General features: G+C 61.1%; 1 protein-coding gene across 6 annotated transcripts in view; it reads right to left on the bottom strand.

The window, feature by feature from the left end:
- RIPOR2 (RHO family interacting cell polarization regulator 2) overlaps positions 1-26,811 on the bottom strand; it is a 95,878-nt gene extending 69,067 nt beyond the window's left edge. For 2 of the 6 annotated variants that reach the window (XM_080649403.1, XM_080649401.1), the window contains exon 1: positions 3,464-3,640. In XM_080649403.1, the coding sequence (XP_080505529.1) occupies positions 3,464-3,524 (61 nt within the window). In that variant the 5' untranslated portion in view covers positions 3,525-3,640. Of the gene's footprint in view, positions 1-3,463; positions 3,643-26,435 lie in introns of those variants that run through there. The other 4 variants (XM_080649400.1, XM_080649402.1, XM_080649405.1 and 1 more) reach the window with 4 other exon arrangements.

The raw sequence follows: 26,811 nt of genomic DNA on the forward strand, positions 1-26,811 counted from the left end.
AGTTGCTTCCCCAAGAAAGAGTGGTCTACCCCGCCCGGCCGCGAGGCTCAGCGGTGGAGCGGTGACCTATGAACCGGGAGGTCACGGTGGGATTCCTGGTCAGGGCACCTGCCCACGTTGGGGGCTCGATCCCCAGTGGGGGGCATGCAGGAGGCAGCTGACCGATGATGCTCTCTCATCATTCAAGTTCTCTCTCCCTCTCCCTTCCTCTCTGAAATCAACAGAAACATATTAAATTCTTAAAAAAGAACAGTCTACCTGATCGTGACCGTTTTCTAACCGGCTTGATGGTGCTGCTGTTTAGAAAGCAGACCCGTGTGTGTGTGTGTGTGTGTGTGTGTGTGTGTGTGTGAGAGAGAGAGAGAGAGAAAGAGAAAGAGAGAGAGAGAGAGAGAGAGAGAGAGAGAGAGAGAGAGAGAGGACGGACGTAAATAAACACTGGGTTTCTGGGGCAGGTGCATCACAGCTTCGCTCTAACCACAGGCACCTCCTCCCCTACCAAGCGCAGAGCCACACCCACGGCCTCTCCGTTCTGTTCCCCGAACGTCCTCTCTAACCACAGAACACAACGGGGCGAATATTCTCTCTAACCACAGAACACAACGGGGCGAATATTCTCTCTAACCACAGAACACAACGGGGCGGCCAACAGGACCGGGGGAGGCCCGTAAAGATGCGTCTTTGTGAGCTCGACTCCTCTGCCCCCGCCCCAGGCCGTCACGTGGTGCGTACGTCGGAACGAACTTGTTTTCCCTTTGAACCAAACGGACCTGCATTGGCAACCCCAGCCCCTTCAGGGGGGAACGTCCTTGAAGACCGCGTCCACTCCAAGGACACAGCGTTGCCTTAGCAACAGGCTCCTGGGCACTTATCTTCCCTCGTGGGGAGGAAACTCTGTGCCCACAGCCTCTTGGGCGCCTCAGAGCCCACGGCCGGCGGGGGCTCACCTAGGCCGGAGGGTGGGGGGGAGCGCACCTAGGTGGGGGGTTGGAGGGCGGGGGGCTCCTGGGAGGTGCAGTCCGATGTGGGGGGAGGCGCCCCAGGCTCTGGGAACCGAATGCACACGCGCCGGGTGTCGGCTTTACAAGGATTCTCCTCCCGTCTTTGGAGACTGAGTTCAATGAGAGCATTGGCCTGGACCAGGGGGCGGCAAACTGCGGCTCGCGAGCCGCCGCGGTTTGCCGCTCCGTTGACTAACGAGTTTGCCGACCACTGACCTAGACTCTGGATTCCAATAATTACAGGCTGGTGTTGTTCCTTGTGATTAAGCCCCTATCCCAGCGGTCGGCAAACTCACGAGTCAACAGAGCGGCAATCCGCGGCGGCTCGCGAGCCACAGTTTGCCGACCACTGGTCTGGACAGTAGGAAGCACGTCGCACGGGAGGTGGCAGCAAGGGCCCTGGGAGGAAGCTGGTTTGGAAAGGTCTCTACAGCCCAACGGGGAATCGCCGTCCGTCCCGTGTCCCCACGGGCGTCACGGAGGTTCGGCAAGTTTAATACGAGGCTTAGGTCCTGCGAGGCAGGAGAATTGGAATCTGGATCTTGTCTGACACCCATGAACGCTGGTGCGGGGGGTGGGAGGAAGGAAGAGAGAGAGAGAGAGAGAGAGAGAGAACTCCAGGCTCCCGAGGGCTCCTTGCTGCCATCTGACCTCTGGGGCTGGGTGGGGCGCACACAGCCCGCAGTGCGCGCATCCGTCTGTAGGCGGCGCCCGCTGGCTGTAACCCCGAAACCCCTTTGGGGAAGGAAGTGCCCGACCTCGGCTCTCTTTCGGCCGGGGTTGTGGGCCGTTTCGTTTTAAGCCCCGAAGGGGGAAACGCCTCCGAAGGGAACACGGACCCGCAGGTCCAGCCGCAGGAAAGACAGAGTCGCCACAGGAGACCCAGGAACAGCCGGAGGCCGGAGGCGTTCCTCGGACTCCCGGACGCTCCGTGTGATCCAGCCCGCACCACGGATGCGCGGGTTTCTGAGGCGAGAACAGAACATCGGACAGACGGACGCCAAGCAGACGCCGATCGTGGTGACAGCCTGCACGCCTCGATGGCGAGGGGGTCTCGGGCGCACCAGGGGCCTGGACGTCCCTGCGGTGGACTGCCCGCGAGGGGAAGACCCCAGCGTGCCGGTGCTCCGTAAAAAGGCCTTCACAGAGTTTCTGGAAAAGCACTGGATGTGGGTTCTCCGGGACAACCACCCACGTGTGAGGTCCCTGAGTCAGTCCAGACGGCTCCACGGAGCCCTGGCCTGGGTCCGATGCCAGGCAGCGTTCGAAGCCCACACTGTGAGGACCAGTTAGCACTTAAAATCACACCCTTTAAAGTCACACCCCAGGGGCCACACGCCGCTCCCCGGCTGCCTGAGGGGAGCAGGCAGTAGGATTGTGTCCTGCCTGAGGGGAAGCCCCCAGTGCCAGCCGGCAGGGGGGTGGGTGGGTGTCCTGGCCCAGATCCCCGCCTGGGAGCAGGAGGGTGAGGCAGGGAGAGTCGGGGTCGGACGGAGGAAGAGTGAGGGAAAGATCCGGAGGGGACCGGCGGGCGTGCAGGTCAGAGCAGGAGGGTTCCTGGAGAACCCCCTCGTCTTTGGGTGCACCTGCCCCTGGCAGCCCTGCTCTGAGCTCCCGGACGGCGCTGGACCCACCGCACAACCCACAGCACAGAACCCACCGCACAGAACCCACAGCACAACCCACCACACAACCCACCGCACAACCCACCGCACAGAACCCACAGCACAGAACCCACAGCACAACCCACCGCACAGAACCCACCGCACAGAACCCACCGCACAGAACCCACCGCACAGAACCCACCGCACAACCCACCGCACAGAACCCACCGCACAGAACCCACCGCACAACCCACCGCACAGAACCCACCGCACAGAACCCACCGCACAGAACCCACCGCACAGAACCCACCGCACAGAACCCACCGCACAACCCACCGCACAGAACCCACCGCACAGAACCCACCGCACAGAACCCACCGCACAACCCACCGCACAGAACCCACCGCACAGAACCCACCGCACAGAACCCACCGCACAACCCACCGCACAGAACCCACAGCACAGGACCCACAGCACAGGACCCACCGCACAGAACCCACAGCACAACCCACCGCACAGAACCCACAGCACAACCCACCGCACAGAACCCACCGCACAGAACCCACCGCACAGAACCCACCGCACAGAACCCACCGCACAGAACCCACCGCACAGAGGAGGAGGCGGGGAGAGAGCCAGTCCTGTTTTCCAAGCTAAACTCAACCCCATGCAGTCGTGACCCAAAGCAAAGTCCACGCGGAACCGTGCCGCTCCCTCGCCCCCGCTCCGCCGCGCCGCCCGTGGGCGCCTAGATGGATCGGTGCCGCCACGCCACCCGCCGTCCCGTCCGGATGCACCCGGGTCCCGGGTCCCTGCCCAGCCCGGGCAGCATGGCTCCTGCCAGGAGGACGCGCTTACCTTCCCCGAACACATCCTCCTCCTCGTCGCCCAGGAACTCCCCGGGGTCCGGAGACTGCATCTTGCGAGGTGGTCACACCCGTGGCAGGGCTGGCGTCGCAGCTGCAGCCCTGGCGCCCCGGCTGTCAGTGCCCCGAGCGTTTCCTTCCCGTTGCCTAAGCCCCGGGGAGGGCAGCTTCCGCCTCAGCCCTCAGCCCCAGAAGGCAGCCTCCTGCATGTGCACGGCCCCGGGGCCTTCTGGAACCCGCATTCCGTTCCCAGCCCCCCGAGAGGCGGGAACTTTCTGGAAGGGGGCTGCAGAGCCGGGGGGCGGGGGGGGGGGGTCCGCACCCAGAGCCCGCTCCCCGTTGGAGCGCGCTGCGTTCTGTTAAAAGCGCAGCTTTCACATCGTCCTAAAGAGGAAGGTGGGCCGGGCACCGCGTGGGGATCCGGACACAAAGGGCGGTGATGAAAGAGAGGGGCTCACGTTTCTCCTGTCCTGGCTTCAGTGACAGCTTATCTGCTGACGCCGCCAGCGCCTGGAGGGACCGGCTCTCCCCGCATGAAGCGACGGGGGCCCTTCTCCCATGCACACGTCTGTGCAGACGGCGCGACACTGACACCCGGTTTCACACGCAGCCAGGCTCTCCCCGGTCAGTTAAACCGATGGCCGACACGTAGGTCACTGGTTTGGGTCAAGCAACGTCCATGCCACAGTCCTGGCCCAGTCTGATGCTTCCAGGGGTCCTCAAACGATGGCCCGTGGGCCACGTGAGGCCCGCCGAGGACATGGATCCGGCCCGCCGGGTGCCGCTGCCTGTCCTGCTTAGCAGCCACCTCGTCCCGGGCCCGCAGTGCGCATAGGAATTAGTTCATAGTTTTTTTTTAAACTATAGTCCGGCCCTCCAACGGTCTGAGGGACAGTGACCTGGCCCCCCGTTTTAAAAGTGTGAGGACCCCTGCTTCAGACTTTACGGCTAACGGAGACGAGGGGACCCAACAGGCAGTTCCCCCCAGGAGTAGCCCTGAGCGTCGGGGGGAGGGTTTGCAGGGCACCACTGTAGCCGACGCCCGAGGGCTGAGTTCCGGGCGGCTGTTCAAGCCCAAATCTCCGAGGGGCCCTGCAGCTTCACCGGGGGGTCCCCAGGCCCTGCGGGTGGGGGAACCTCGGGAAGCCAGGAGCGCGGACAGAGCCAGTGGGGAGGCGGGTGGGAGCGCTGGACCCAAGGTGCCCACTTGTGGAACGTTGTTGACGGCGGAGTTGCGGTGATAAGTGGACATATTTTAATGGACGTTCCTTTTAGAGCAGCTTTAGGCTCACAGCCACATGGAGACATCCCCCAGGCGCCCCTGCCCGCACAGGGACAGCCCCCCGCGTCAGCATCCCCATCGGGGGCACATTAGTGATCATCGAGGGGCCACCGACACGCCCTCACCCGGAGCCCCTGGCTCAGCTTAGGGTCTGCTCCCGGTGGTGTGGGTTCTGTGGGTTGACAATCATATGGTGTCATGTGTCCACCATGATCCATCACGGGCCTCCTGCGTTCGGGGACGAGCATTTGATTCTCCTCCGTGTCTTCTCGTGGCCCCATAGCGCCTCGTGTTCCCTTGTCCGGATGGGCCGCCGTGTAGGATCCACCCACCCACGGAAGGGCATCGAGCGAAGCTGCTCCCAACAGCCCCGTGCCGGTGTCTGTGAACGGGAGAGTAGGGTCCTCTGGGTCAGTACCCCGGCCGGAGCACTGTCTTCCAGAGTGGCTGCCCCCCGCCTGCCCCCAGCACGGAGCGAGGGTTCCCGCTGCGCCCCGTCCGCCCAGCGTTGGGGTCGTCCGTGTCCTGGGTTTTGGGCGTGGCGGCAGCTCCATGCATCGAGGGCGTTTGAAGAGCCTCTTGGGGCTAAGAGAACCCGGGAACCTCTTCCTCCACGAAGTGTCGGCGGGGACGTTACCACATTTCATTTTTCTTAATATATATTTTTTATGGATTTCAGAGGGGAAGGGAGAGGGAGAGAGAAACATCCATGACGAGAATCACTGACCGGCTGCCTCCTGCACGCCCCACCCTGGGGATCGAGCCCACAACCCGGGCCTGTGCCCTGAAGGGGAATGGAACTGTGACCTCCTGGTTCCTAGGTGGACGCTCAACCCCGGAGCCACGCCGGCCGAGCGAAAACTATTTAAATCTTCTTGTGACGGGCGAATTGCTGCACTCCCCGGTCCCGTGTGGAAGTCCGAACCCCGGGACCTGGGAATGCAACCTCGTTTGGAAATGCGGCCACTCCACGGCCGATGTGATTGGTGGAGATGAGGTCGTCCTTGCGGGGGCGGGGGGGGGTTCCCTAACCCAGTGTGACTCGTCCTTAAGCGAAGGGGAGATGTGGATGCAGGGACAAGGCCAGGAGAAGGTGAAGGCCCGCCGCCAGCAGACCCCGGGTGAGTCAGGGAACATGGCCCCTTTCTCCACCACAGAAGGAACCAGCCCGTCCCATCCGGCGGGGCTCAGGGGTGGCACGTCGACCTAGGAACCAGGAGGTCACGGTTCGATTCCCTGTCAGGGCACAGGCCCGGGTTGTGGGCTCGATCCCCAGGGCGGGGTGTGCAGGAGGCAGCCGGTCAGTGATTCTCCTCATGGATGTTTCTCTCTCCCTCTCCCTTCCTCTCTGACATCAATGGAAATGTATTAAAATAATAAATAAGACAGAAGGAACCGGGCCTGCGGACACCCTGGCCTTGGCGCCCAGCCTGCAGGCCTGGAAGAACGGGTGTCTGTTACTCAAGCCTCCTGGTTTGGGTCCTTTGTTGGGCGATTCTCCAGACGCGGACACAGAAGTGGTGACGCGGGTCCCCCGGGGGGTGCGAGCTCACGGGGGCTGACGTTTCCCTCCTCCCAGCACTTCACAGACGGTAATTTTTTTAAAAATATATATTTTTATTGGTTTCAGAGAGGAAGGGAGAGGGAGAGAGAGAGAGAAACACCAGTGATGTGAGAGAATCATGGATCAGTTGCCTCTTGCACACCCCACACCTGGGGATCCAGCCCACAACCCGGGCATGTGCCCTTGACCGGGAATCGAACCTGGGACCCTTCAGTCCACAGGCGGACGCTCTATCCATTGAGCCACACCAGCTAGGCCAGCCGTGGGCAAACTACGGCCCGCGGGCCGGATCCGGCTGTTCTATCCGGTTCTCTTGCTCTCCCCTCCGCTCCTTGACTTTGAATTTATATTAGTTCACACAAACACTCCATCCATGCTTTTGTTCCGGCCCTCCGGTCCAGTTTAAGAACCCATGGTGGCCCTCGAGTCAAAAAGTTTGCCCACCCCTGCTAGGCGGTAATTTTATTTTTTTTTTATAGCAGCAAACGACGCAGAAATGTTCACAACGAATAAAGAAGGAGCTGATCGTTGTCAGCTGGGCCCTCACACCAGGAGGTAATACCACTGTGTCGGTTGTCACATGTTCCACACAACACAGTCCCTGGTGCAGCTACTTCCATGCTCCCCGCGACGGAAACAGAGGAGGCCTGCCTCAGTGGCTCTCAAAGGGAAAATCATGTGAACGACCAGGGGCGAAAAAGGTCCAGAAGCAGAAAGGAGAACCAAGTGGGAGAGAGGAATTGAAACTATGAGGAGTGGTTGGAATCAAGAGAGACAAAGAAGGCCAAAAAAAACCTCTCACCGGACCAGAAATAATCTTATCTCGGGGTAACTCTGCCGGTAAAAATACATAAAACGTGTCCAGCCACAAACACCGCAACCCAGCTGTGGGGCCTGAGGGAAGAGAATGTTTAATGGTGGCTCCATGTCCACGTCGCAGGGAGGGGGTGCCACCTCGTGGGACACAGCCCTCCTGCCTGTCCCCCCCCCCCCTCTGCCCCGGTTTAGGGGTCCCTCTTGGCTGTGGGAGCCACGCTCAGGGTCACTTACTGTAGGTGCTGGGAGGCCTGCAGGGCAGAAGAGTCCCCTTCTTTAAAAAAATTTTTTTTTTATTGATGTCAGAGAGGAAGGGAGAGGGAGAGAGAGAGAAACATCTACGATGAGAGAGGATCATGGATCGGCTGCCTCCTGCACGTCCCACACGGGGGATCGAGACCGCACCCCGGGCCTGTGCCCTGACCGGGAATCGAACCCTGACCTCCTGGTTCCTAGGTCGACGCTCAGCGGCTGAGCCACACGGCGGGCTCCCGTGACTTCAATGGCATAAGAGGGACTGGTTCTGATTTGACAGGACGAAGTTCCGTCCTGGCTTGGCGGCTCCCCAGCTCTTTGTGGGACGTTATGGAATCCGACTCCGAATCCGTGAAATGGCATCCTGACCTGTGGTTCCGCCCTCTGTCTTCTCAGGTAAATGCCGTCTTCACACGTTCGCATGCCCATCAACACAGCCCGACACGTGTTCCTCGATGCGGTGGTCATTGACATAAGACGGGGGGGGGGGCACTTTTGCATTCATTCTTTTCTATTTAGTTACACGGGCGTCACCGTTGCCCATGTTCTCATCTGTTTTTATGGCCTCAGGTCACCGTCCAGTGCCCTTTCTTTTCAACCGGAAGGTCTCCCTTGGGCGTTCCCCATGAGGCCTGTCCGCACTGCATTTCTCCCCTAAAGACATTCCTGCCCCCCCCCCACCCCCCGGCCTGTTTCCCATGCCTGTCCCCCATCGTGTGCGCCGAGCTGCAGGGACACCCGGGGGTCTGTGCTGCGGGCCAGGCCCCTCCTCGCCCTCCTGCCCCTGCCCCTCCCTCTCTGAGTTCCCCCGGCCAGGGGCCCTGACAGCAGCCTGTGGGTTTCCATTGGCACCCGCCTGTCAGCCCCGCCCGCGCACCTCTTCACAACAAGCCCTGTTCCCTTCCTGGAGCTATATCGGGCGATAACAGGTTGAGAAGGCCGCCCATCCTCTCTGAGACCACAGGCGGGGCGGGCGGGTGGGGAGCCAGCTCGTAAACAAGGGCGTGGGCCCCACGGGGTGGGGGGTGGGGGGTGGGGGCACTGCAGGGGGAGAAGCGAGAAGGAGAAAGCACAGGGCCTCAGGTGGGAGGGGAGCCGAGAGCAGCGGCCCTGCCAACACGGGACCAAACCCAGAGCCTGAGCCTCACAAAGGGTTTAAAGGTTGTTTCTAGCTGGTGTGGCTCAGTGGATAGAGCATCAGCCTGGGGACCGAAGGGTCCCGGGTTCAATTCCCGGTCGGGGCATAGGCCAGGGTTGTGGGCTCGATCCCCAGCGTGGGGCGTGCAGGAGGCAGCCGATCCATGATTCTCTCTCATTGATGTTTCTCTCTCTTCCCCTCCCCCTTCCTCTCTGATATAAATTTAAAAAATATTTTTTAAAAACGTCCACTTTCCTCCATCCAATCCGTGGGTTTCCACCTTCTACTGCGATGGAAACGCGTGGGGTGACGGGCAGGGACTCACTAACCCCGGATGAGAAGCTGGGCAGCCAGAGGTCAGGAGGCGGGGCTCCTGGGCCGGGGAAGGGGTGGCGGGCGGTGGAGGAATGTTAGAACGATGGTGAATTCCGTTCTTAGGAAATTTCACCCAGTGTTTCAACCAAGGACAAAAGGGGAGGCATTGGGTGTTGCGTGAGGGTGGGGTGACGGAGTGGGGGAGGGGCAGGCCTACTCACTCCCTCCCTAGCCCAGATGTGACCTCAGGCAAGAGCCTGCAGCGGCACCCAGCTGCCTGCCCCCCCCACCCCCACCCCCACCCCCAAATCTGGGTGCGGTGTTTTCTGTGCAATGGTACAGGTGCCCTGCCCCTCCCCCCCGGGGTGCGGGTGCTCTCTGTGCGATGGTACAGGTGCCCTGCCCCTCCCCCCTGGGGTGCGGGTGCTCTCTGTGCGATGGTACAGGTGCCCTGCCCCTCCCCCCCGGGGTGTGGGTGCTCTCTGTGCAATGGTACAGGTGCCCTGCCCCTCCCCCCCCGGGGTGCGGGTGCTCTCTGTGCAATGGTACAGGTGCCCTGCCCCTCCCCCCCCGGGGTGCGGGTGCTCTCTGTGCAATGGTACAGGTGCCCTGCCCCTCCCCCCCAGGGTGCGGGTGCTCTCTGTGCAATGGTACAGGTGCCCTGCCCCTCCCCCCCAGGGTGCGGGTGCTCTCTGTGCGATGGTACAGGTGCCCCCCCTCCCCCCCCGGGGTGCGGGTGCTCTCTGTGCGATGGTACAGGTGCCCCCCCCCCCCGGGGTGCGGGTGCTCTCTGTGCGATGGTACAGGTGCTCTGGGTGCTGGTTTGGGGCGGGTGCTGTGCAGGGCGCCCAGTGGAGTTTCGTTAACCTGGCGCTTTTGAGTGAGAGCTTCATGCAAAGGAAGTGGGTGGCCAGGGATGACAGACACGACCTGACCGTCATAGTTCCGTCCCGTTGCTGCGTGGACCAGGCAGCCTGCAAGGGGAGGCCTCGGTGGTGCCGGACCCAAAGGCTTCTCTCTCCCTCCCTCCCTCCCCCTTCCCTCCTCCCTCCCTCCTCCCTCCCTCCTCCCTGGCAGTCTGTCCTGCTCTGAGGAGACCTTGGGCCCCACGTCAGCTCTCCACACCCCTCGGATCCCATGGTGTCCTGGCGATGGTGACGTTGATGCCAATAAGCCACGTTTCTCCCGAGACGTGGAGGCGTGCGTGTCGCTCCTTCTGAGTCGTTGAGGGAAGAAAGGGGGTTCGGTGTGACTGCCCCCCTTTACTGAAGGACAGGAAAGAGGTGAACAGGCCGTGGGGCAGAGGTCCTGTGGCCAGTCCCCGGAGCAGGCGGAAACGCTTTCGCTACCTGGCGAGTGGCGACTGGACCCCCCCGGGCCGCGCTCACAGGGCGGCTGGCGGGCTCGTCACGGGCAGAGACACAGTCATGCAGAACCCCGCGGTGGGCGAGGCGGCGGGCTGGCTTCGCAGATCTTCTCTCCCCTGCGCTGCCTCCCGGTCTCCCAGAGCGCAGCCCGGCCTCGGCCCTGAGGATGCAAGAGCTCCGGCTCAGGGCGGAGCGTCCACCTCTGAACCAGGGGGTCGGGGTTCATTCCCGGTCAGGGCACAGGCCCGGGTGTGGCCTCGATCCCCAGTGGGGGGCGTGCAGGAGGCAGCCGATCCATGATGCTCTCTCATCTTTAATGTTTCTCTCTCTCTCCCTCTCCCTTCCTCTCTGAAATCAATAAAAATATTTTAAAAAATAAATAAATAAAAATAAAACCACCTCTACCCGGCCGGCGAGGCTCAGGGGTTGAGCATCCACCTCTGAACCAGGAGGTCAGGGTGCGATTCCCGGTCGGGGCCCAGGCCCAGGTGGCAGGCTTGACCCCCAGTGTGGGGCGTTCTCATCATTGATATTTCTCTCTCCCTTCCTCTCTGAAATCAATGAAAATATAAAAAAAAAAAACCCACAACAAACAAACAAACAAAGAGCGCATTGACCTCAGACTCACTGACCCCAGAGGGCAGCGGGAAGAACGGCCTTGCCGCCCGGTGGGAACCAGCGGCCCCCAGACCTTCGCTGAATGCCCGAGGGGCGACGCCCAGCTTCTCTCGTCCCGTCCCCGGGTGCTGGGGCGTCAGAGGTTCCCCTCCACACCAAACCCCGAGGGTGGGAGCGCGCTCTGCTCCCCCTGAGCTTTGTCGCCTCCCCGCGAGGAGGAGCCGCCCTCACCCGCGGCCGATTCGGTTTCTAGGACGGGAAGGACCGTGTTGCCTTCCAGGGACCGCCGACCGCAGGCCCCAGGGCCGGTGCGCGAAGCACAGACAGACGTCTCTCGGGAACGCTCAGCCGGCCCAGGCGCGAGGCAGCGGAGCAGGTGTCTTTGTTGTTGCTGTCGGGAATCCTCCCCCAAGGATGTCTCTCCATTGGTTTTTAGGGAGAGTGGGAGGGAGAGGGAGAGACGGAGAGAAACATCGATGTGAGATGAACACACCCATTGGTTGCTTCCTGCACATGCCCCAGCCAGGGCCCCAGCCAGGGAGGAGCCTGCAACCGAAGTAGGTGCCCTTGACCGGAATGGAACCCGGGACCCTTTGGTCCGCAGGCCGAGGCCCTATCCACGGAGCCACACCAGCCGGGGCGGGCAGGCGTCTTTCCATGATGGTTTCTGCCAACGAGCAGAGCAGCTCATCCAGCTCCACTGACAGGGAGGAGGCCTCCGGGAAAGGACCCTGGGGAGCTCTAAGGGAGGCCACAGCCGTGCTCTGCTGCGTGATGACGCTTCTCCTCCGCCTGCCCGGCTGCCCCGGCTGCCCGTCCCTATCCGCGTCCTCTGTTCACGCAGGAAAGGGAAAACTGTATAAGGCGCTGCAGAGAGGCGTGAAACGCGGGGATGGGGAAATGTCATGGCGGGAACATGAGGAAAGTTGGGTTAAAAAAAAAGCCCAGGTCTTGCTTCTTGCATTTACCGGATAAGATTTATACTGGTCCCCCAGTCACAGACTCCCCGGCTTCCCTTTTCTGGCGACTCGCTGGGATAAGGTGGTGGCTGGGAACGGAACTTGTGGTAAAGAGAACCTCCCGCAGAGGGCCCCGCCCTCACCTTCCGCTGGGTCCAGAGATAACGCCAGTGAACGGTGAGCCTGCAGCATTGCCACACCCGTCTCCCGCCGAATGACCGGATGCAAAGCTCACGCCGCTTTTGAAACGCGATGAAGCAACAGGGGATTCAGAAATAGGATGACCACACGTCCTGTGCTCGGTTGTGCTGTTTGCACAACATGAGAGAGCACAGCATGTGAGAGCACAACATGTGAGAGCACAGCATGTGAGAGCACAGCATGAGAGAGCACAGCATGTGAGAGCACAACATGTGAGAGCACAGCATGTCAGAGCACAGCATGTGAGATCAACATGAGAGAGCACAACATGTGAGAGCACAGCATGTGAGAACACAGCTTGTGAGAGCACAACATGTGAGAGCACAGCATGTGAGAGCACAGCATGAGAGAGCACAGCATGTGAGAGAGCACAACATGTGAGAGCACAGCATGTGAGAGCACAACATGTGAGAGCACAGCATGTGAGAGCACAGCATGAGAGAGCACAGCATGTGAGAGCACAACATGTGAGAGCACAGCATGTCAGAGCACAGCATGTGAGATCAACATGAGAGAGCACAACATGTGAGAGCACAGCATGTGAGAACACAGCTTGTGAGAGCACAACATGTGAGAGCACAGCATGTGAGAGCACAGCATGAGAGAGCACAGCATGTGAGAGAGCACAACATGTGAGAGCACAGCATGTGAGAGCACAACATGTGAGAGCACAGCATGAGAGAGCACAGCATGTGAGAGCACAACATGTGAGAGCACAGCATGTGAGAGCACAACATGTGAGAGCACAACATGAGAGAGCACAACATGTGAGAGCACAGCATGAGAGAGCACATGTGAGAGCACAGCATGTGAGAGCACAGCATGAGAGAGCACAACATGTGAGAGCACAGGATGAGAGAGCACAGCATGTGAGAGAGCACAGCATGAGAGAGCACAACATGTGAGAGCACAGGATGAGAGAGCACATGAGAGAGCACAGGATGAGAGAGCACAACATGTGAGAGCACAGCATGAGAGAGCACAACATGTGAGAGCACAGGATGAGAGAGCACATGAGAGAGCACAGGATGAGAGAGCACAACATGTGAGAGCACAGGATGAGAGAGCACATGAGAGAGCACATGAGAGAGCACAACATGTGAGAGCACAGGATGAGAGAGCACATGAGAGAGCACATGAGAGAGCACAACATGTGAGAGCACAGGATGAGAGAGCACATGAGAGAGCACATGAGAGAGCACAACATGTGAGAGAGCACAGCATGAGAACCTACCAAAGGAGGAAACAACGGAGGTGGCTGGCTGGGCAGGCGGCGCGGCGAAGGGCAGAGTAGTAAACGCTCCACCACCGAGCCAACGCGTCCTCACGGCCGTTATTTCTGTCTTCAACCCTCTGTCACTCTCCCCTCTTCTGTTATTCTTTCCATCCATTGTCCATCCATCCCATTGATCCATCCATCATCCATCCATCCATCCCATTGATCCATCCATCATCCATCCATCCCATTGATCCATCCATCATCCATCCATCCATCCCATTGATCCATCCATATCCATCCATCCATCCATCCCATTGATCCATCCATCATCCATCCATCCATCCCATTGATCCATCCATCATCCATCCATCCCATTGATCCATCCATCATCCATCCATCCCATTGATCCATCCATCATCCATCCATCCCATTGATCCATCATCTATCCATCATCCATCCATCCATCCATCCCATTGATCCATCATCTATCCATCATCCATCCATCCATCCCATTGATCCATCCATCTATCCATCCATCATCCATCCATCCCATTGATCCATCCCATTGATCCATCATCCATCTGTCCATCCCATTGACCCATCCATCCATCCATCCATCCATCCATCCATCCATCCATCCATCCATCCCGTTGATCCATCCATCCACCCATTCCCTATCTATCCACCTTTCCATCTATCCAGCCATCCATCCATCCTTCCATCCATCCATCATCCATCCATCCACCCACCCACCCACCCAGCATTTGTTGAGCACCCTGTCACGCGAGCGGCTGGGTATACAAACTGTCCGTTGAAAGCTCTGTACTCCCAAGCACTGCTGATCCCAGAGCTTCTGAGAAGCTGCTGGCGGTTCCATAGACACGGGATTTACTTAGAATGACTCTCCTCAGCTTTGCCCAGATTCCGAAATGCAGAGAGGAAGTGGAGCGCTTCCTCGTTTATCCTGAGGGGCCGTAGGCACTGAGCCATGGAAGCGGGAATCCTTCCTCAGACATCACCCTCCCACGTTGTCAGCACGAGCGAGCAAGAGCAGCACACCTGGGCTTCTTCGACGTGGCCAACAACATAATGTTTTGCAGAGAGATGCATTTTTATTTTATTTTAAAAATGTTTTTATTGATTTCAGAGAGGAAGGGAGAGAGAGAAACATCAATGATGAGAGAGAATCATGTGTCGGCTGCCTCCTGCACACCCCCCACTGGGGGTCGAGCCTGCAACCCGGGCCTGTGCCCTGACTTGGAATTAAACCGTGACCTCCTGGTTCATAGGCCGACGCTCAACCACTGAGCCACCCAGGCCCGGCAAAGGTACGCATTTTTGTGTGAGTGCGTTTAGGAAATAGGGTTGTGTCCTCCGAGGGTAGCACAGGGCCAGGCTGTGGTTTTTCTTTCTTTTTCTGTTGTTGAACTGCGGGGCCACTGTGGGTTGTGAATTAGGGAAGCAGGTGGCCCTCACACCTGTAGGGTGAAGGGTGAAGGAGGGTGGTGGGCACAGAACGCTCCAGAACTCTCTGCCTGTCGATGCCCATGGGCACCACCGGTGGGCACGATGGGATGAGGGCAGGGGGGTCATGGAGTCAGGGCGGCTCCAGTCTCTGACTCCTGTATCTGTTCCCCCAGCCACGTCCCTGTCCTCACACCGCAGAGGCGCTGGAGCTGGGCTGGGGGGCGGGGGAGGCTGTAGGTGGGGGCAGAGAAGCAGCGAGAGCTGGTGGGAACCCATCTCCGGCCCCTGAATGAGCACAGTCACTCCCTGTCCCTGCGGCTCTCAGATTCCTCCGCTCCTCTTCCCAGGGGATCCTCTCCCCACCTCCTCGGTCTGAGACAGACCCAGGGCGGGTCTGGAATGAGCGGGATTCCTCTCTCTGGGCCTGCGCTCTGCTCCCCGCCAGGGGACAAAAGGGCGAGGCGCTTGGATGAGAACCACGGCCTACAAAGAACCTGATCTCTGGAGGAGGCTTTCCGGCTGCGTTCTGTGCCCGAGCTCCCAGCTGCCTCCCAGGGAGGAGGAAGTGCTTATCAACCCAAATATTTCCCAGGTCCCCTCCCCGCGGAGCCCGCTGTGTTCTCAATGGAGAGGCAGCAGCGCCCTGGCCGCTTCGGCTCAGTGGCCCTCCTGTTCGTAGGCTCAGTGGCCCTCCTGTTCGTAGCTCAGTGGCCCTCCTGGTTCTAGGCTCAGTGGCCCTCCTGTTCGTAGGCTCAGCGGCCCTCCTGGTTCTAGGCTCAGCGGCCCTCCTGTTCGTAGGCTCAGCGGCCCTCCTGTTCGTAGGCTCAGCGGCCCTCCTGTTCGTAGGCTCAGTGGCCCTCCTGTTCGTAGGCTCAGTGGCCCTCCTGGTTCTAGGCTCAGTGGCCCTCCTGTTCGTAGGCTCAGCGGCCCTCCTGTTCGTAGGCTCAGCGGCCCTCCTGTTCGTAGGCTCAGCGGCCCTCCTGTTTCTAGGCTCAGTGGCCCTCCTGTTCGTAGGCCGGTGCTCAGCCACGGAGCACGCTGGCACCTCATTGCCCTCAGCCCAAGGCAGGGGAGCGAGGGGGGGCGCCGTCCTGGTATCGCTGAAACAGAGTTGGGTGGAACTTGGAATTCGCTCTGGACGGCCTGGGCCTTAGCCGTCTGGGTGTGATGGGAAGTGGCCCGAAGCCCCAGTATTTGCCTGGGTGTCGCCCTCTCAGAGGTTAATGACGCGTCGGCCATTTCCGCTCCGGACCTCTTTCTTTCATAACAGAGGACGGTGAATGGGCATGTGACCCTAACGTAGGAACTGCAAACCGAGCGCCGTCCCTCATGCCGTCGTGTCCCCAGGCCCGTGCGCAGTGGCCGGCGGTGCTCAGGGGTCCGGCAGCTCCTGGTGCCCGTGGACACGACCGGCTCGGATGCCTCGGGCCCCTGTCTGTCACTCAGCTTGCCTGGCTCCTGCTGCCCAGTGAGACTCACTCTGGGCGCGCGTTTCTGAGGCCAGGAGAGCCTCCCGCATGCTCAGGCCACTGAATATTTATTTTGCAAAAAAAAAAAGAACATTTCTTCGTTTTTTCCCCTTTTTCTGGTTAATCCTCACCCGAGGATATTTTCCCATTGCTTTTTAGGGAGAGTGAAAAGAGGGAAAGACAGAAACGTGGATGTGAGAGAGACACATCGATTGGTTGCCTCCTGCGTGCGCCCTGACCAGGCCCCAGGGGGGGATGGGGGGGGGGAATCCCCGAGAATCTGAGTAGTTGGCTGATGTCGCTGTTTTTTACATGAAAATGGATGCTCTGTGTCAGTTTGCCAGATGGTCCTATAAGGACCTAATACATGGTAAATATCGTCACCCAAAATGAATTAAAATGCTGTATTTTTGGAAATGGCCAAGTACTCACAATGTTCTAATCCATAAAACATGAATAATGTCATAATAATTCTTATCTTATGCAGAGAGCGGACTGATGTTTGCCAGAAAGGGGGGGGGGGCGTTGGGAGGGTTGGGTGAAAAGGTGAAGGGATTAAGAAGTACAAATTGTGTCCAGCCAGCATGGCTCAGTGGTTGAGCATCGACCTATGAACCAGGGGGTCACGGTTCGATTCCCAGTCAGGGCACATGCCCTGTTTGTGGGCTCGATCCCCAGTAGGGGGGCAGGCAGGAGGCAGCAGACCCATGATTCTCTCTCATCATTGATGTTTCTGTCTCTCTCGCCCTCTCTCTTCTCTGAAATCAATAAATATATTTAAAAATAAATAAAGCTTCCATCATCGTTAGGATTTACACAAACGAATCCATGACTTAGCCCATAAAATCAGCTTTGTAGAAATAGAGGGGAGAGGGCTTGGCAGCCGCCCCTTCTCCCCGGTGCCCTGTGCCCTGTGCGTGGAGAATGTTCTAGACCAGTGGTCGGCAAACTGCGGCTCGCGAGCCACATGTGGCTCTTTGGCCCCTTGAGTGTGGCTCTTCCACAAAATTCCACGGCCTGGGCAAGTCTATGTTGAAGAAGTGGCGTTAGAAGAAGTTTAAGTTTAAAAAATTTGGCTCTCCAAAGAAATTTCAATTGTTGTCCTGTTGGTATTTGGCTCTGTTGACTAATGAGTTTTTAACAGGCTTCCTGGGAAGTCTCACATCCGAGGTCACGGACGGAGAGGCTCCTGGACCCAAGGCAAGGGCTCACATCACGGGGGGCTAAATCGCTGTTGGGTTAAACCGCCGGAGACACAGAGACGCGTAGGGAACCGATGGGTTCCACCCGTGTGCTGGCGCCGGGTTGCCCGCGGGCGCAGGGGCCACACGATGCGCAGCTTGGGGTGTGCAGTGCTCACGGAACAGAGACCGACACCAAACCGCCCCACGCCGCCGGGTCCCGGTGCACACGCCCCGACATTGGTGGCCAGTGTTCGGGATAAATCGGAAGGTCCCGGAGCTTTGCCAGTGTCCTCACAGTCAGAGCGTCAACTTTGGGACAGAGGGTCCTGTCCCCCATCGAATGACACCGATGCATCTAGTCAACCCACCACGGCGCTGGCCGCCATCCACAGAGGAGCTCCGCCAAGCCAGGCACAGCTCAGCGTGTCCCGGGACCAGATGACAAATCGATGGTTAAACCCAACTCCCCACTCATCCGGGAGGCGTCCCTGGGACCTGCCTGTGTAGGGCTTCATTGACTCACATGATTTTTTTTTTTAAATATATTATTATCGATTTCAGAGACAAAGGGAGAGGGAGAGAGAGAAACGTCCACGATGAGAGAGAATCATGGATCGGCTGCCTCCTGCACACTTCCTACTGGGGGTCGAGCCTGCAACCCGGGCCTGTGCCCTGACCGGGAATCGAACCCTGACCCCCTGGTTCCTAGGTCGACGCTCAACCACTGGGCCACCCAGGCCCGGCAAAGGCACGCATTGTTGTGTGAGTGCGTCTAGGAAACAGGGCTGTGTCCTTCTCCCAGGGGAGCACAGGGCCAGGCGGTGGCTTTCCTTTGTTTTTCTGCTGTTGAACTGCGGGGCCGCTGTGGGTTGTGAATTAGGGAAGCAGGTGGCCCTCACCTGCAGGGTGAAGGGTGAAAGAGGAAGGACTGATTTTTCTTTGAGGAACAAACTGTGTTTGTCTGTTGACCTTCAAGTGTCATCTCCCTTTCAAACCTCTCCCGTGTCTCGCCCCCACAAACTCCGGTCCCCCTCTGCCCTCTGCCAGCCAGTGAGCCATGGTCACGGTTCATGAGAAGGTGCCCTGGACTCCCGTGTCCTCCCAGGGACCCGGAGCCCCCAGCGTGGAGGCAGCCACCCGGCGGCCCCGCAAAGGTTCTGACAGCGCCTACAAGAGGGCGGGTTCTGGTTCTGAGAGTTCTCCCTGGAGGAGGGGCGGCGTGGAGCTGGGAGTGGGACAGGGCTGCCGATGGGGCCCAGCTGTCCGAGGAGCTGGCTGAGCAAGAGGGGCCTCCCTCCCCGCTCCGGCTGCTTTGGGGGAAACAAACACACCGCGCCCTGGCTTCACGGCGAGGGGCTGGGTGGTCCCGGGACCAGAGGCTGGGGCTCGGCTCCAGGTGCTGAGGGGCCTCGCTCAGCAGAGAGGGGCAGGGGGCTCCGTGCCGAGGGCCTGGGCAATCATTGGCCTCCCATCACCCAGGTTTCTGCTCGGCTTTGGCCGTGGAGACGAGGACTTTTCTTTAATGTGCCCCATCGTCCCCACCCCGCCCCGCCCCGCCCCGTGGCCATGGGGTGTAGACGCTCCACTTCCTGGCTAGTCAGGGCCACCCAGGACCTCAGACCACCCCGGAGCACACAGCTCCAGGAGGAGAGGAGAGGGGACGGGTTCCATGGGCCCCTCCCTCCGCGCTGGGAGCGCTGTGCCTGCCCCTCCCTGGGAAGCTGCTCCACGGGTCCCGGAGCCCCCGCTTTCTTCCCCCCTTTGTTCCGAGAGGCGAGCCCCGCACAAGCTCTCCCACAGGCGAGGTGTCCGCCGGGAGGCACGGAAATGGCACCCACCTACCACTGCGTTCACACTGCTCTTCTCTTTCTCTTAAAAAAAATAATAAATAAATCAGCCTGCCCAGCGGGCTCAGGGGCTGTGAACCAGGAGGTCAGGGTTCGATTCTCGGTCAGGGCACAGGCCCGGGTTGCAGGCTCCATCCCGTGTGGGGCGTGCGGGAGCAGCCGATCCATGGTTCTCTCCCATCACTGGTGTTCCTGTCTCCCTCTCCCTCCCCCTTCCTCTCTCTGGAATCAATAGAAACATACTTTAAAGAATAATAACGGCCCGTTGCAGCTTGGCACGCCCTCCTATGCTTTGGATTCCTCTGGTCCCCAGGGACAGGAAGGCAGGGCCCAGCCAGTGTGTGGGGGGGCCTCTGGGATCCGGCCCGTGGCTTGGGGTGTTGCCCCCCTGCCCCCGCTTTGCGCCCACCCACGAATGTGACAGCCCCTGCAGGGCAGAGCTCAGGCCGTGATCTCTGAAGCACGGAGGAGCTGTGAGTCACACAGAAGCCAGCCAACGCCTGGGTCCTCGGCACGGTCTTTCTCTGCGTGGATCCTGGGCCCCGCGCGTGAGGGACACGCGGCTGCCCCCCCAGGACTGACATGGACGGGAAGGGGACGACCTCAGCGGGGCATCCGAGCGGCCTGGGTCGTGTGGCCCCTGCGAGCCGCTCGCCGAGCCCCAGCCTGTCCCTCCTCCAGACGCCCTCGCCGACCTCGGAGCCCCTGTGTGGACCCGCTGCGCCCGCGAGGGGAAACTGTTTGGCGGATCCTGACAAGCATCTCAGCACCAGCTCTTGGGTGCCAAGGGCTGCTGGGTCGCCATGGCAACAGACACACCATGTACACAGCTTCTGCAAGGAGTGCCAGATCCCAAATCCTTCCCCTCGGGGTGGGGGTGGGGGTGGGGGCTCGGAGGGGCTCCAGCGACGTCCTGGCTGCATTGGGTGGGCAATCCAGAGGGTGCCCCTCCATGTGCCCCGCAAACTTCAGGGCCGTCCCACCGGTCCCTTCACCCAGGTCTCATTTCCTTCCCAACCCGCGGACGGATGGATGCCAGACCCTGTCCAGCGATGGGGGGAGGTGCCGCCCGGCTGATTTCTCCGGGAAATGCATTTCGCCGGTTTTCCACGGAGGTGCTGGGTGGGGGGGGTCATTCCCACCCGGAGGTGCTGGGTGGGGGGGGTCATTCCCACCCGGAGGTGCTGGGTCTGGGGGGTCATTCCCACCCGGAGGTGCTGGGTCGGGGGGGTCATTCCCACCCGGGAGGGAAGCTGCCGGAGGAGGGAGCTGTTTCCTGTTTGAAATGGAAATGCACTTCCACGACTAGGTCTTAGGCCTGGGGCAGAGGGACAGCCACCCACCATGCCGATGCAGGGCACAGGGCGGAGGGTGGGGGTGGGCGGGTCCCCGCCCTCAGTCCCTGCAGGTCCCCTTCCGTGGCAGGCGCTATTACAGCGAGCGCCCCACGGCGAGACTGAATGGCCACGGAGCCAGCCACGCAGAGGGAGGAGGAGGAAGGAGAAGCACGTGCCCGCTGAGAGGCAGAGTGGGCCCGGCTCTGGGAAGGTTCAGTCCCCGGGGGCGGCGTGGGGCGGCCCCAGCAGCCGTGGACGCTCCCCGTCCGAGGATTGTCATGGGGCCGCGCTGTGAGGGAAGAATAATGAGGGGCTGCGGGTTAGAGGTGCTTCTCGCTGGGAAAGCCCGGGAACTGCTCTGGGTTGGGGTTAGAAACGCTGTGAGGTGCTGCCACCTGCTGGCGACGACCCCAAGTGCTGAGCGTTTCAAATACTGGGACCCTGACTCCCAGGAGGCCTCCTTGTTGAAACCTCACATTAAAGCAGCAACTGGTCGGCGTGGCCCAGAGACTGAGCCCCACTCAACCTGCGAACCGGGAGGTCAGGGTTCGATTCCCGGTCAGGGCACCGGCCCGAGTTGCGGGCTCCATCCCCAGTGGGGGGCGTGTGGGAGGCAGCCGATCCATGATCCTCTCTCCTCACGGACGTTTCTCTCTCTCTCCCCCTTCCTCTCTGAAGTCAATAAATATGTATATTTTTAAAAGTAGCGAACGGGTCCGTGTCCCCAGGAAACCGGGAGCTTAGAGTTCCACGAAAGCAAACTCCGTGACGTCCAGAATAATCCGCCACCGAAAAAGAGAGTGTGCGTGTGACAGTCGTCGGGTGACGGTGGATTTCCGTGACACGGTAAGCAAGAATTTACTTTTTCTGTTACTATTTCTTCTTCTTTTTTTAAAGAGCAAAGCAGGGGTTCTTCTGCATAGGACTCCCTCCGCCAGTTGTTGGACTGCGTCCCCCCCGCCCCCCACAAACGCCGTTTCTCTGCTGGAAATCTGTCCTGTGGAGGCTCCGCGCTGGGGCTGAGCCGGCGACTCCCTCGGGGGTTGCCTGCCGCTCCACACTCCCTTGTCCTCCCCGTCCACGGGCAGTGACATGTGGGTGGGGTCTCGTGAGGGTCCGGGCCGGTTTTCTCGGTCGGACGATACCCTCGGGGGCCGCTGTCCTCTTCCTGTTCACCAGGTGGCGAGGCTCGGCGGTCGGGGTGTCCCGTGTGAGGGATGGGAAGCCCACGGCGGGCTCAGGGGTGTCAGCTGCACCTCAGTAGCTCCTCTGGGCGGGTGTGCACACCCACTGCTGGTCGCCGTCTTTATCTGTTGTTTCATGAGGACGGCACCTTCTACAAATTTTACACCTTCTACAAACTCCTCTACATTTTAAAAAGGTTTTTTATTGATTTTTAGAGAGAGGGAGAGGGAGAGAGACATCAATGATGAGTCATTGGTCAGCTGCCTCCTGCACGCCCCACACTGGGGATGGAGCCCACAACCCGGGCCTGTGCCCTGAGCGGGAATCGAACCCTGACCTCCTGGTTCCTAGGTCGATGCTCACCCCCTGATGAACTTCTGGGCTCTGGGTCGGCCTACGAACAACCCCTCTGACCACAGAGGGCTCGGACCCGTCCCCGCGCTCCTGGCCCCGACCCCTCCGCCGTCTCCGTCCTTTTCGCTTCCCTTGCTGTGTCCGTGTTTTTCCTTCCTCCTCCCCCCCCCCTCCTCTCCCTCTCTTCTTTGTCCGTCCTTGGTCCTTGGCTGGAACGGCGGCCATCTCTGTCCAGATCGGAGTTTGGACAAAGGAGCGCGTTCCCGCCCTGCGGAGCCCCTTGAATTATTCAGAGCCCCGCTCTCGGGTTTCCGTCCCTTTTCCCTGACGACGATGTGGGAGCTGGAACGCGGCCTGTGGCAACAGCGCCTGCGACTCCATCATCCCGCAGGAGGGAGGGTCCGGCTTTCTTCCTCTGAGTGATGAGGAAGCAGGGACGCCCTGTTGGAAGCGTAAGTCATTCCTTTGTCGGGGTCCCTCCTCGGTCCCCAACACGGAATGGCCACGTTCTCTGTGATTGGTGGGGTGCTGGTCAACACGCGAGGAGCCGGGAGAAACCGCGGCCCCGGGGTGGCCTCCTGCCGTCGGGGCCGAGGCTGTGCGGGGACCATGGTGGCAGGTGGCTGGTCTGGGCCTGGGCCTGGACCCCTGGATGGTAGCGAACGTCCTCAGAGGCTTCTTTCTTTGTTCTTTGTGCCTCTCGCTCACCCTCCCCCGCCCCCGGCAAATCTTTTTAAAAAATATATATTTTTATTGATGTCAGAGAGGAAGGGAGAGGGAGAGAGAGAGAGAAACATCAACGATGAGAGAGAACCATGGAGCGGCTGCCTCCTGCACGCCCCCTCGTGGGGATGGAGCCCACAAGCCGGGCCTGTGCCCCGACCGGGAATCCAACCGTGACCTCCTGGCTCACAGGTGGACGCTCAGCCACTGAGCCACGCCGGCCGGCGCTCCTGGCACACCTTGACGCCCACGGCTTTAAAGGAGACGCGTGCCAAGAGGGGGTCTCGTGGGTGTAGATGGGACGGGAAAGGCCAGCCCGGGACGGCGGCTTTGGCCCCAGGAGTCCCACATCCGGGAGCAAGTCTGGTGCAGTCGGGACACCCCCCGCCGGCCAGCTTGGACAGGCAGCCCTGGCCTGGGCTCCGGCTGGGACGTCCCGTCCGGGTCCGTATTCCTGAGCCGGAGCCCATCCCAGAGACAGGAGCCGGGAAATGCGAGGCACCCAGGCCACCACCCACCCGATGCCGGACAGGGCGGAAAGCCGAGAGGAGCCGGCTGCGCTGTAAGCCGATGCTGCTCCGCGCAGGGCCATCTGCGGAGTGGCGGCCGACGTGGCCGAGGCTGCTGGGCGGGGCCCCGCACACCGCCTCCCACGGGACCTTGGTCCCCGCCCTCAACACCTCCAGACCCAGAGCCTCCTGAGAACCAGAGGGGCCTCCGAGGGCATGAGGGGGGCCGGAGGACCCGGCGGGGCCTCCCCTCGTTCTCGGTCAGTCCCGGCTCTCGGTCAGTCCCGGCGGCCGCAGGCAGGAGAGCCTGCACCCCATTTCCCCCCCCCCCAACCCCACAGGCCTGACCACAGCCCCGCACTCTGTGGCGCTGACTCTGCCTGCGGTCACTCCTGAGTCAGAGTGCAGCGTGAGCAGAGCCGCATTGGGGGGGTCGGGGCGGGCGGACCTCCTGGGAGAGAGGAGGGGGCGGTGGTTGGTCAGTGATGTCTGCTGGGCCCTGGGCTCCGCCTGGGGGCACCGGGGCCTCCAGGTCCCTGAGTGTCCTGGAGGGAGAGGGTCGTTGACTCGTTCTCCTCGGGGAGGGCTCAGCCAGCAGGCGCAGCGCCGGTTCCGAGCCAGAGCAGATGCTGCTGTGAGAGACACCTTGGAGAGAAACAGGGCCCGGCCTGCCTGGCTCGGTGGCTGAGCGTCGACCGGTGAACCAGGAAGTCCCGGGTTCGATTCCCGGTCAGAGCACAGGCCCGGGTTGTGGGCTCCATCCCCAGTGGGGGCGTGCAGGAGGCAGCCGATCCATGATTCTCTCTCCTCCTGGATGTCTCTCTCTCTCCCTTCCTCTCTGAAATCAACAACAACAACAAAATTTTTTTTTTTTTTTTTAAAGAAAGGGGCCAGGAAAAGCGACCACGGACAGAGCTAGCCACTGCGAAGCGCGTCTGGGCGGCCTCGGGCCGTGTTCACCGTGCGGCCCCCCGCCTGCCCCCTCCGTCCTCCTGCCTTCTCTTCCCGACCCCCGGCCCCCGCTCTCCGCCCTCAAACGCACACACAGGCGTCCCCCGCGCTGGGACAGGCCACCCGCCGCCGCGTCCGGGTCCAGCTGATCTCGGAGGCGCACGCCGCCCGCGCTGGGCCCTCCCTCCTCGGACACGTTCACCGAACAGGCGAGGCTGTCCGCTCTGTGTCGGGCTTGGAGCAAACACACAGGAACACGTATGATGAGGCAGAAAGCACATCCCGGCACCCGGACGTCAGCCTCGTCACGGAAACAAAATTTCTCTAAAGAACCAGGCCTTTCCCCTCCCCACCCCCAGTCCTTGGTCTCCGAGGGCAGGCGGCTCCCGGCAGAGGCCTCGCCCTCAATCCGCGTGCCTCCCACCGACACGGGTGCGGTGCCCGCGCCCTGGATCTCACTGCAGCCGGCTCGGCGGGCGGCAGGGGGGGGGGGCGGTGGATGGACCAGCAAAGCCTGCGGAGACGCCACACGCTTCTCCCGTTATTCTCGGGAAGGGGGGAGGTTTGGGGGAGCAATTCCTGTTGTGCGGGGAGTGGGGGGAGGGGGGGAGCTCCTTTGGAACCCCCCGGGGGCAGCAGGGCCCCTGAGCGCTGGACCGTGACCCTGGCGCACCTGTGGGCCTACCCCCTCGTTCATGTGCCTGTACCTGCCCCCGCGGGCGCGTTTCGCACCTGGAGGACGGGGCTGTGACGCTGGAATAGCCCGCGGGACGGGCCCTGGCGAGCGCAGCACCCGCACCGAACCGCTGTGCGTCGGGCGGGGCACACGATGGGGCACCGCGATGTTTAACATGCAAGCAATTCACTGCTACGGGTGAGCGCTTTCGCTCAGAAATCAGCATTTTCCCTTTTCTGGAAAAGCTGGGAAAGCGGTAACCGGTCACACCCAGCCCTCAGGAGGACAAGGCCAGGACGGCGGACGGCGGCGCCCTCCGGTGGCGGGAAAGGCTGTCCCCTGCGCCACAGTCTCCGCCGCTCCCTGTCGCCTCCCAGACCCGGGCCACGGGCAGCGGTAACGGACGTCACGTTTCCCGTTGTTTTTCTCAGCACAGAGAGCAGCGAGCCGGTCCTCAGGCCGTGGCACAGCCCCTTCACGCCCCTGCACGCGTGTGCTCGGCCGCCTGCCCCGCTCACCCGCGGAATTAGCTGACATCGGAGATCAACAAACCTGCCCTCCAGGGCACACGCCCGCTCCCTGTGGGCGGCTCGGCCGGCCGGCCTGTGCTGGGGCTTCCGTCTCGTTCCTTCCACCCTGAAACCTCCCCTTGGCCAGGGTCCCTGTCCCCCCAGGGGACCTCGTGTGCGTCGGGGACCTCACAAGACATATGACAGGGCCCTTTAAGGGGACGGGGACTGCCCTGGCTGGTGTGGATCAGTGGGTAGAGCGTCGGCCTGCGGACTGAAGGGTCCCGGGTTCGATTCTGGGTTGCAGGCTCCTCCCCGGCCCGGGCCCTGACCGGGGCCACGCTGGAGGCAACCAATTGATGTGTTTCTCTCACATCAATGTTTCTCTCTGTCTTTCCCTCTCTCTTCCACTCTCTCTAAAAGATCAGTGGAAAAATATCCTCTCCCTTAATAAAAAATAAAAAAATAAGAATAAATTAAAAAGGGCAGGGGACCCACTGCCCCCAGAGCGTCGCCGGTTCTAGCTGCCTCGCCGATCCCCGTGGCTCAGCCCTGGCGCCCCGGTCACCGCACAGCTCCAGCCACGGCCTCCCCGCCCGTCCACGGCGACGCTGGCCTCCCCGCCCGTCCACGGCGACGCTTCCCGCCTGACAGGATCCTCTGCCGCTCCTCTAACCGCGTATCCAGGGGTCCTCAAACTACGGCCCGTGGGCCACATGCGGCCCGCCGAGGACATGTATCCGGCCCGCCGGGTGCCGCTGCCTGTCCTGCTTAGCAGCCGACGCGTCCGGGGCCCGCAGTGCGCATAGGAATTTGTTCATAGTTTTTTTTTTAAACTATAGTCCGGCCCTCCAGCGGTCTGAGGGACAGGGACCTGGCCCCCTGTTTAAAAAGTTTGAGGACCCCTGGTTCCCTCCGACCAGGGGCAGCGGCGGGAGCCAGGGAGCGGGGGGGCGAGGAGAAGAAGAGACCATTGTGGGGACACAGGACAGGGGGGCGTGGGGCTGTGGGACACTCACGGTTGAGCTGCCGCCTCCGGATCCGGTCCCTCCATGGCCTGTTGCGGACCCAGTGCAGCCGGGAGGGGAGCACCATGGTGCCGGCGCCTACGGCCTTCTCATGGCAGGGGCGCAGCCGGGCGGCCACGCGTTAAAAGGAAAGCGAGACGCTCTCCTCCTCCATGTCCCAGGCTTCCCGACACCGGCCTGTGCGCTCCTTCCCGGCTCCGACCGGCCCAGGGCAGCTGCGGGCGGGCGGCCCCGGTGCCATGTTTTATGCATGAAGGCGACGGGCGGTAATTTATCCCGTGGCCGCCCCGCCTCACAGGAGCCGCTCTGCGCGGGGCTGGGGGAGGGCAGGTGCGTCTGCGGGAAGGCAGGCCTGAAAGGGGAGCCT

Source organism: Plecotus auritus (assembly GCF_963455305.1).
Source record: "Plecotus auritus genome assembly, chromosome: 12".
NCBI lineage: Eukaryota > Metazoa > Chordata > Mammalia > Chiroptera > Vespertilionidae > Plecotus > Plecotus auritus.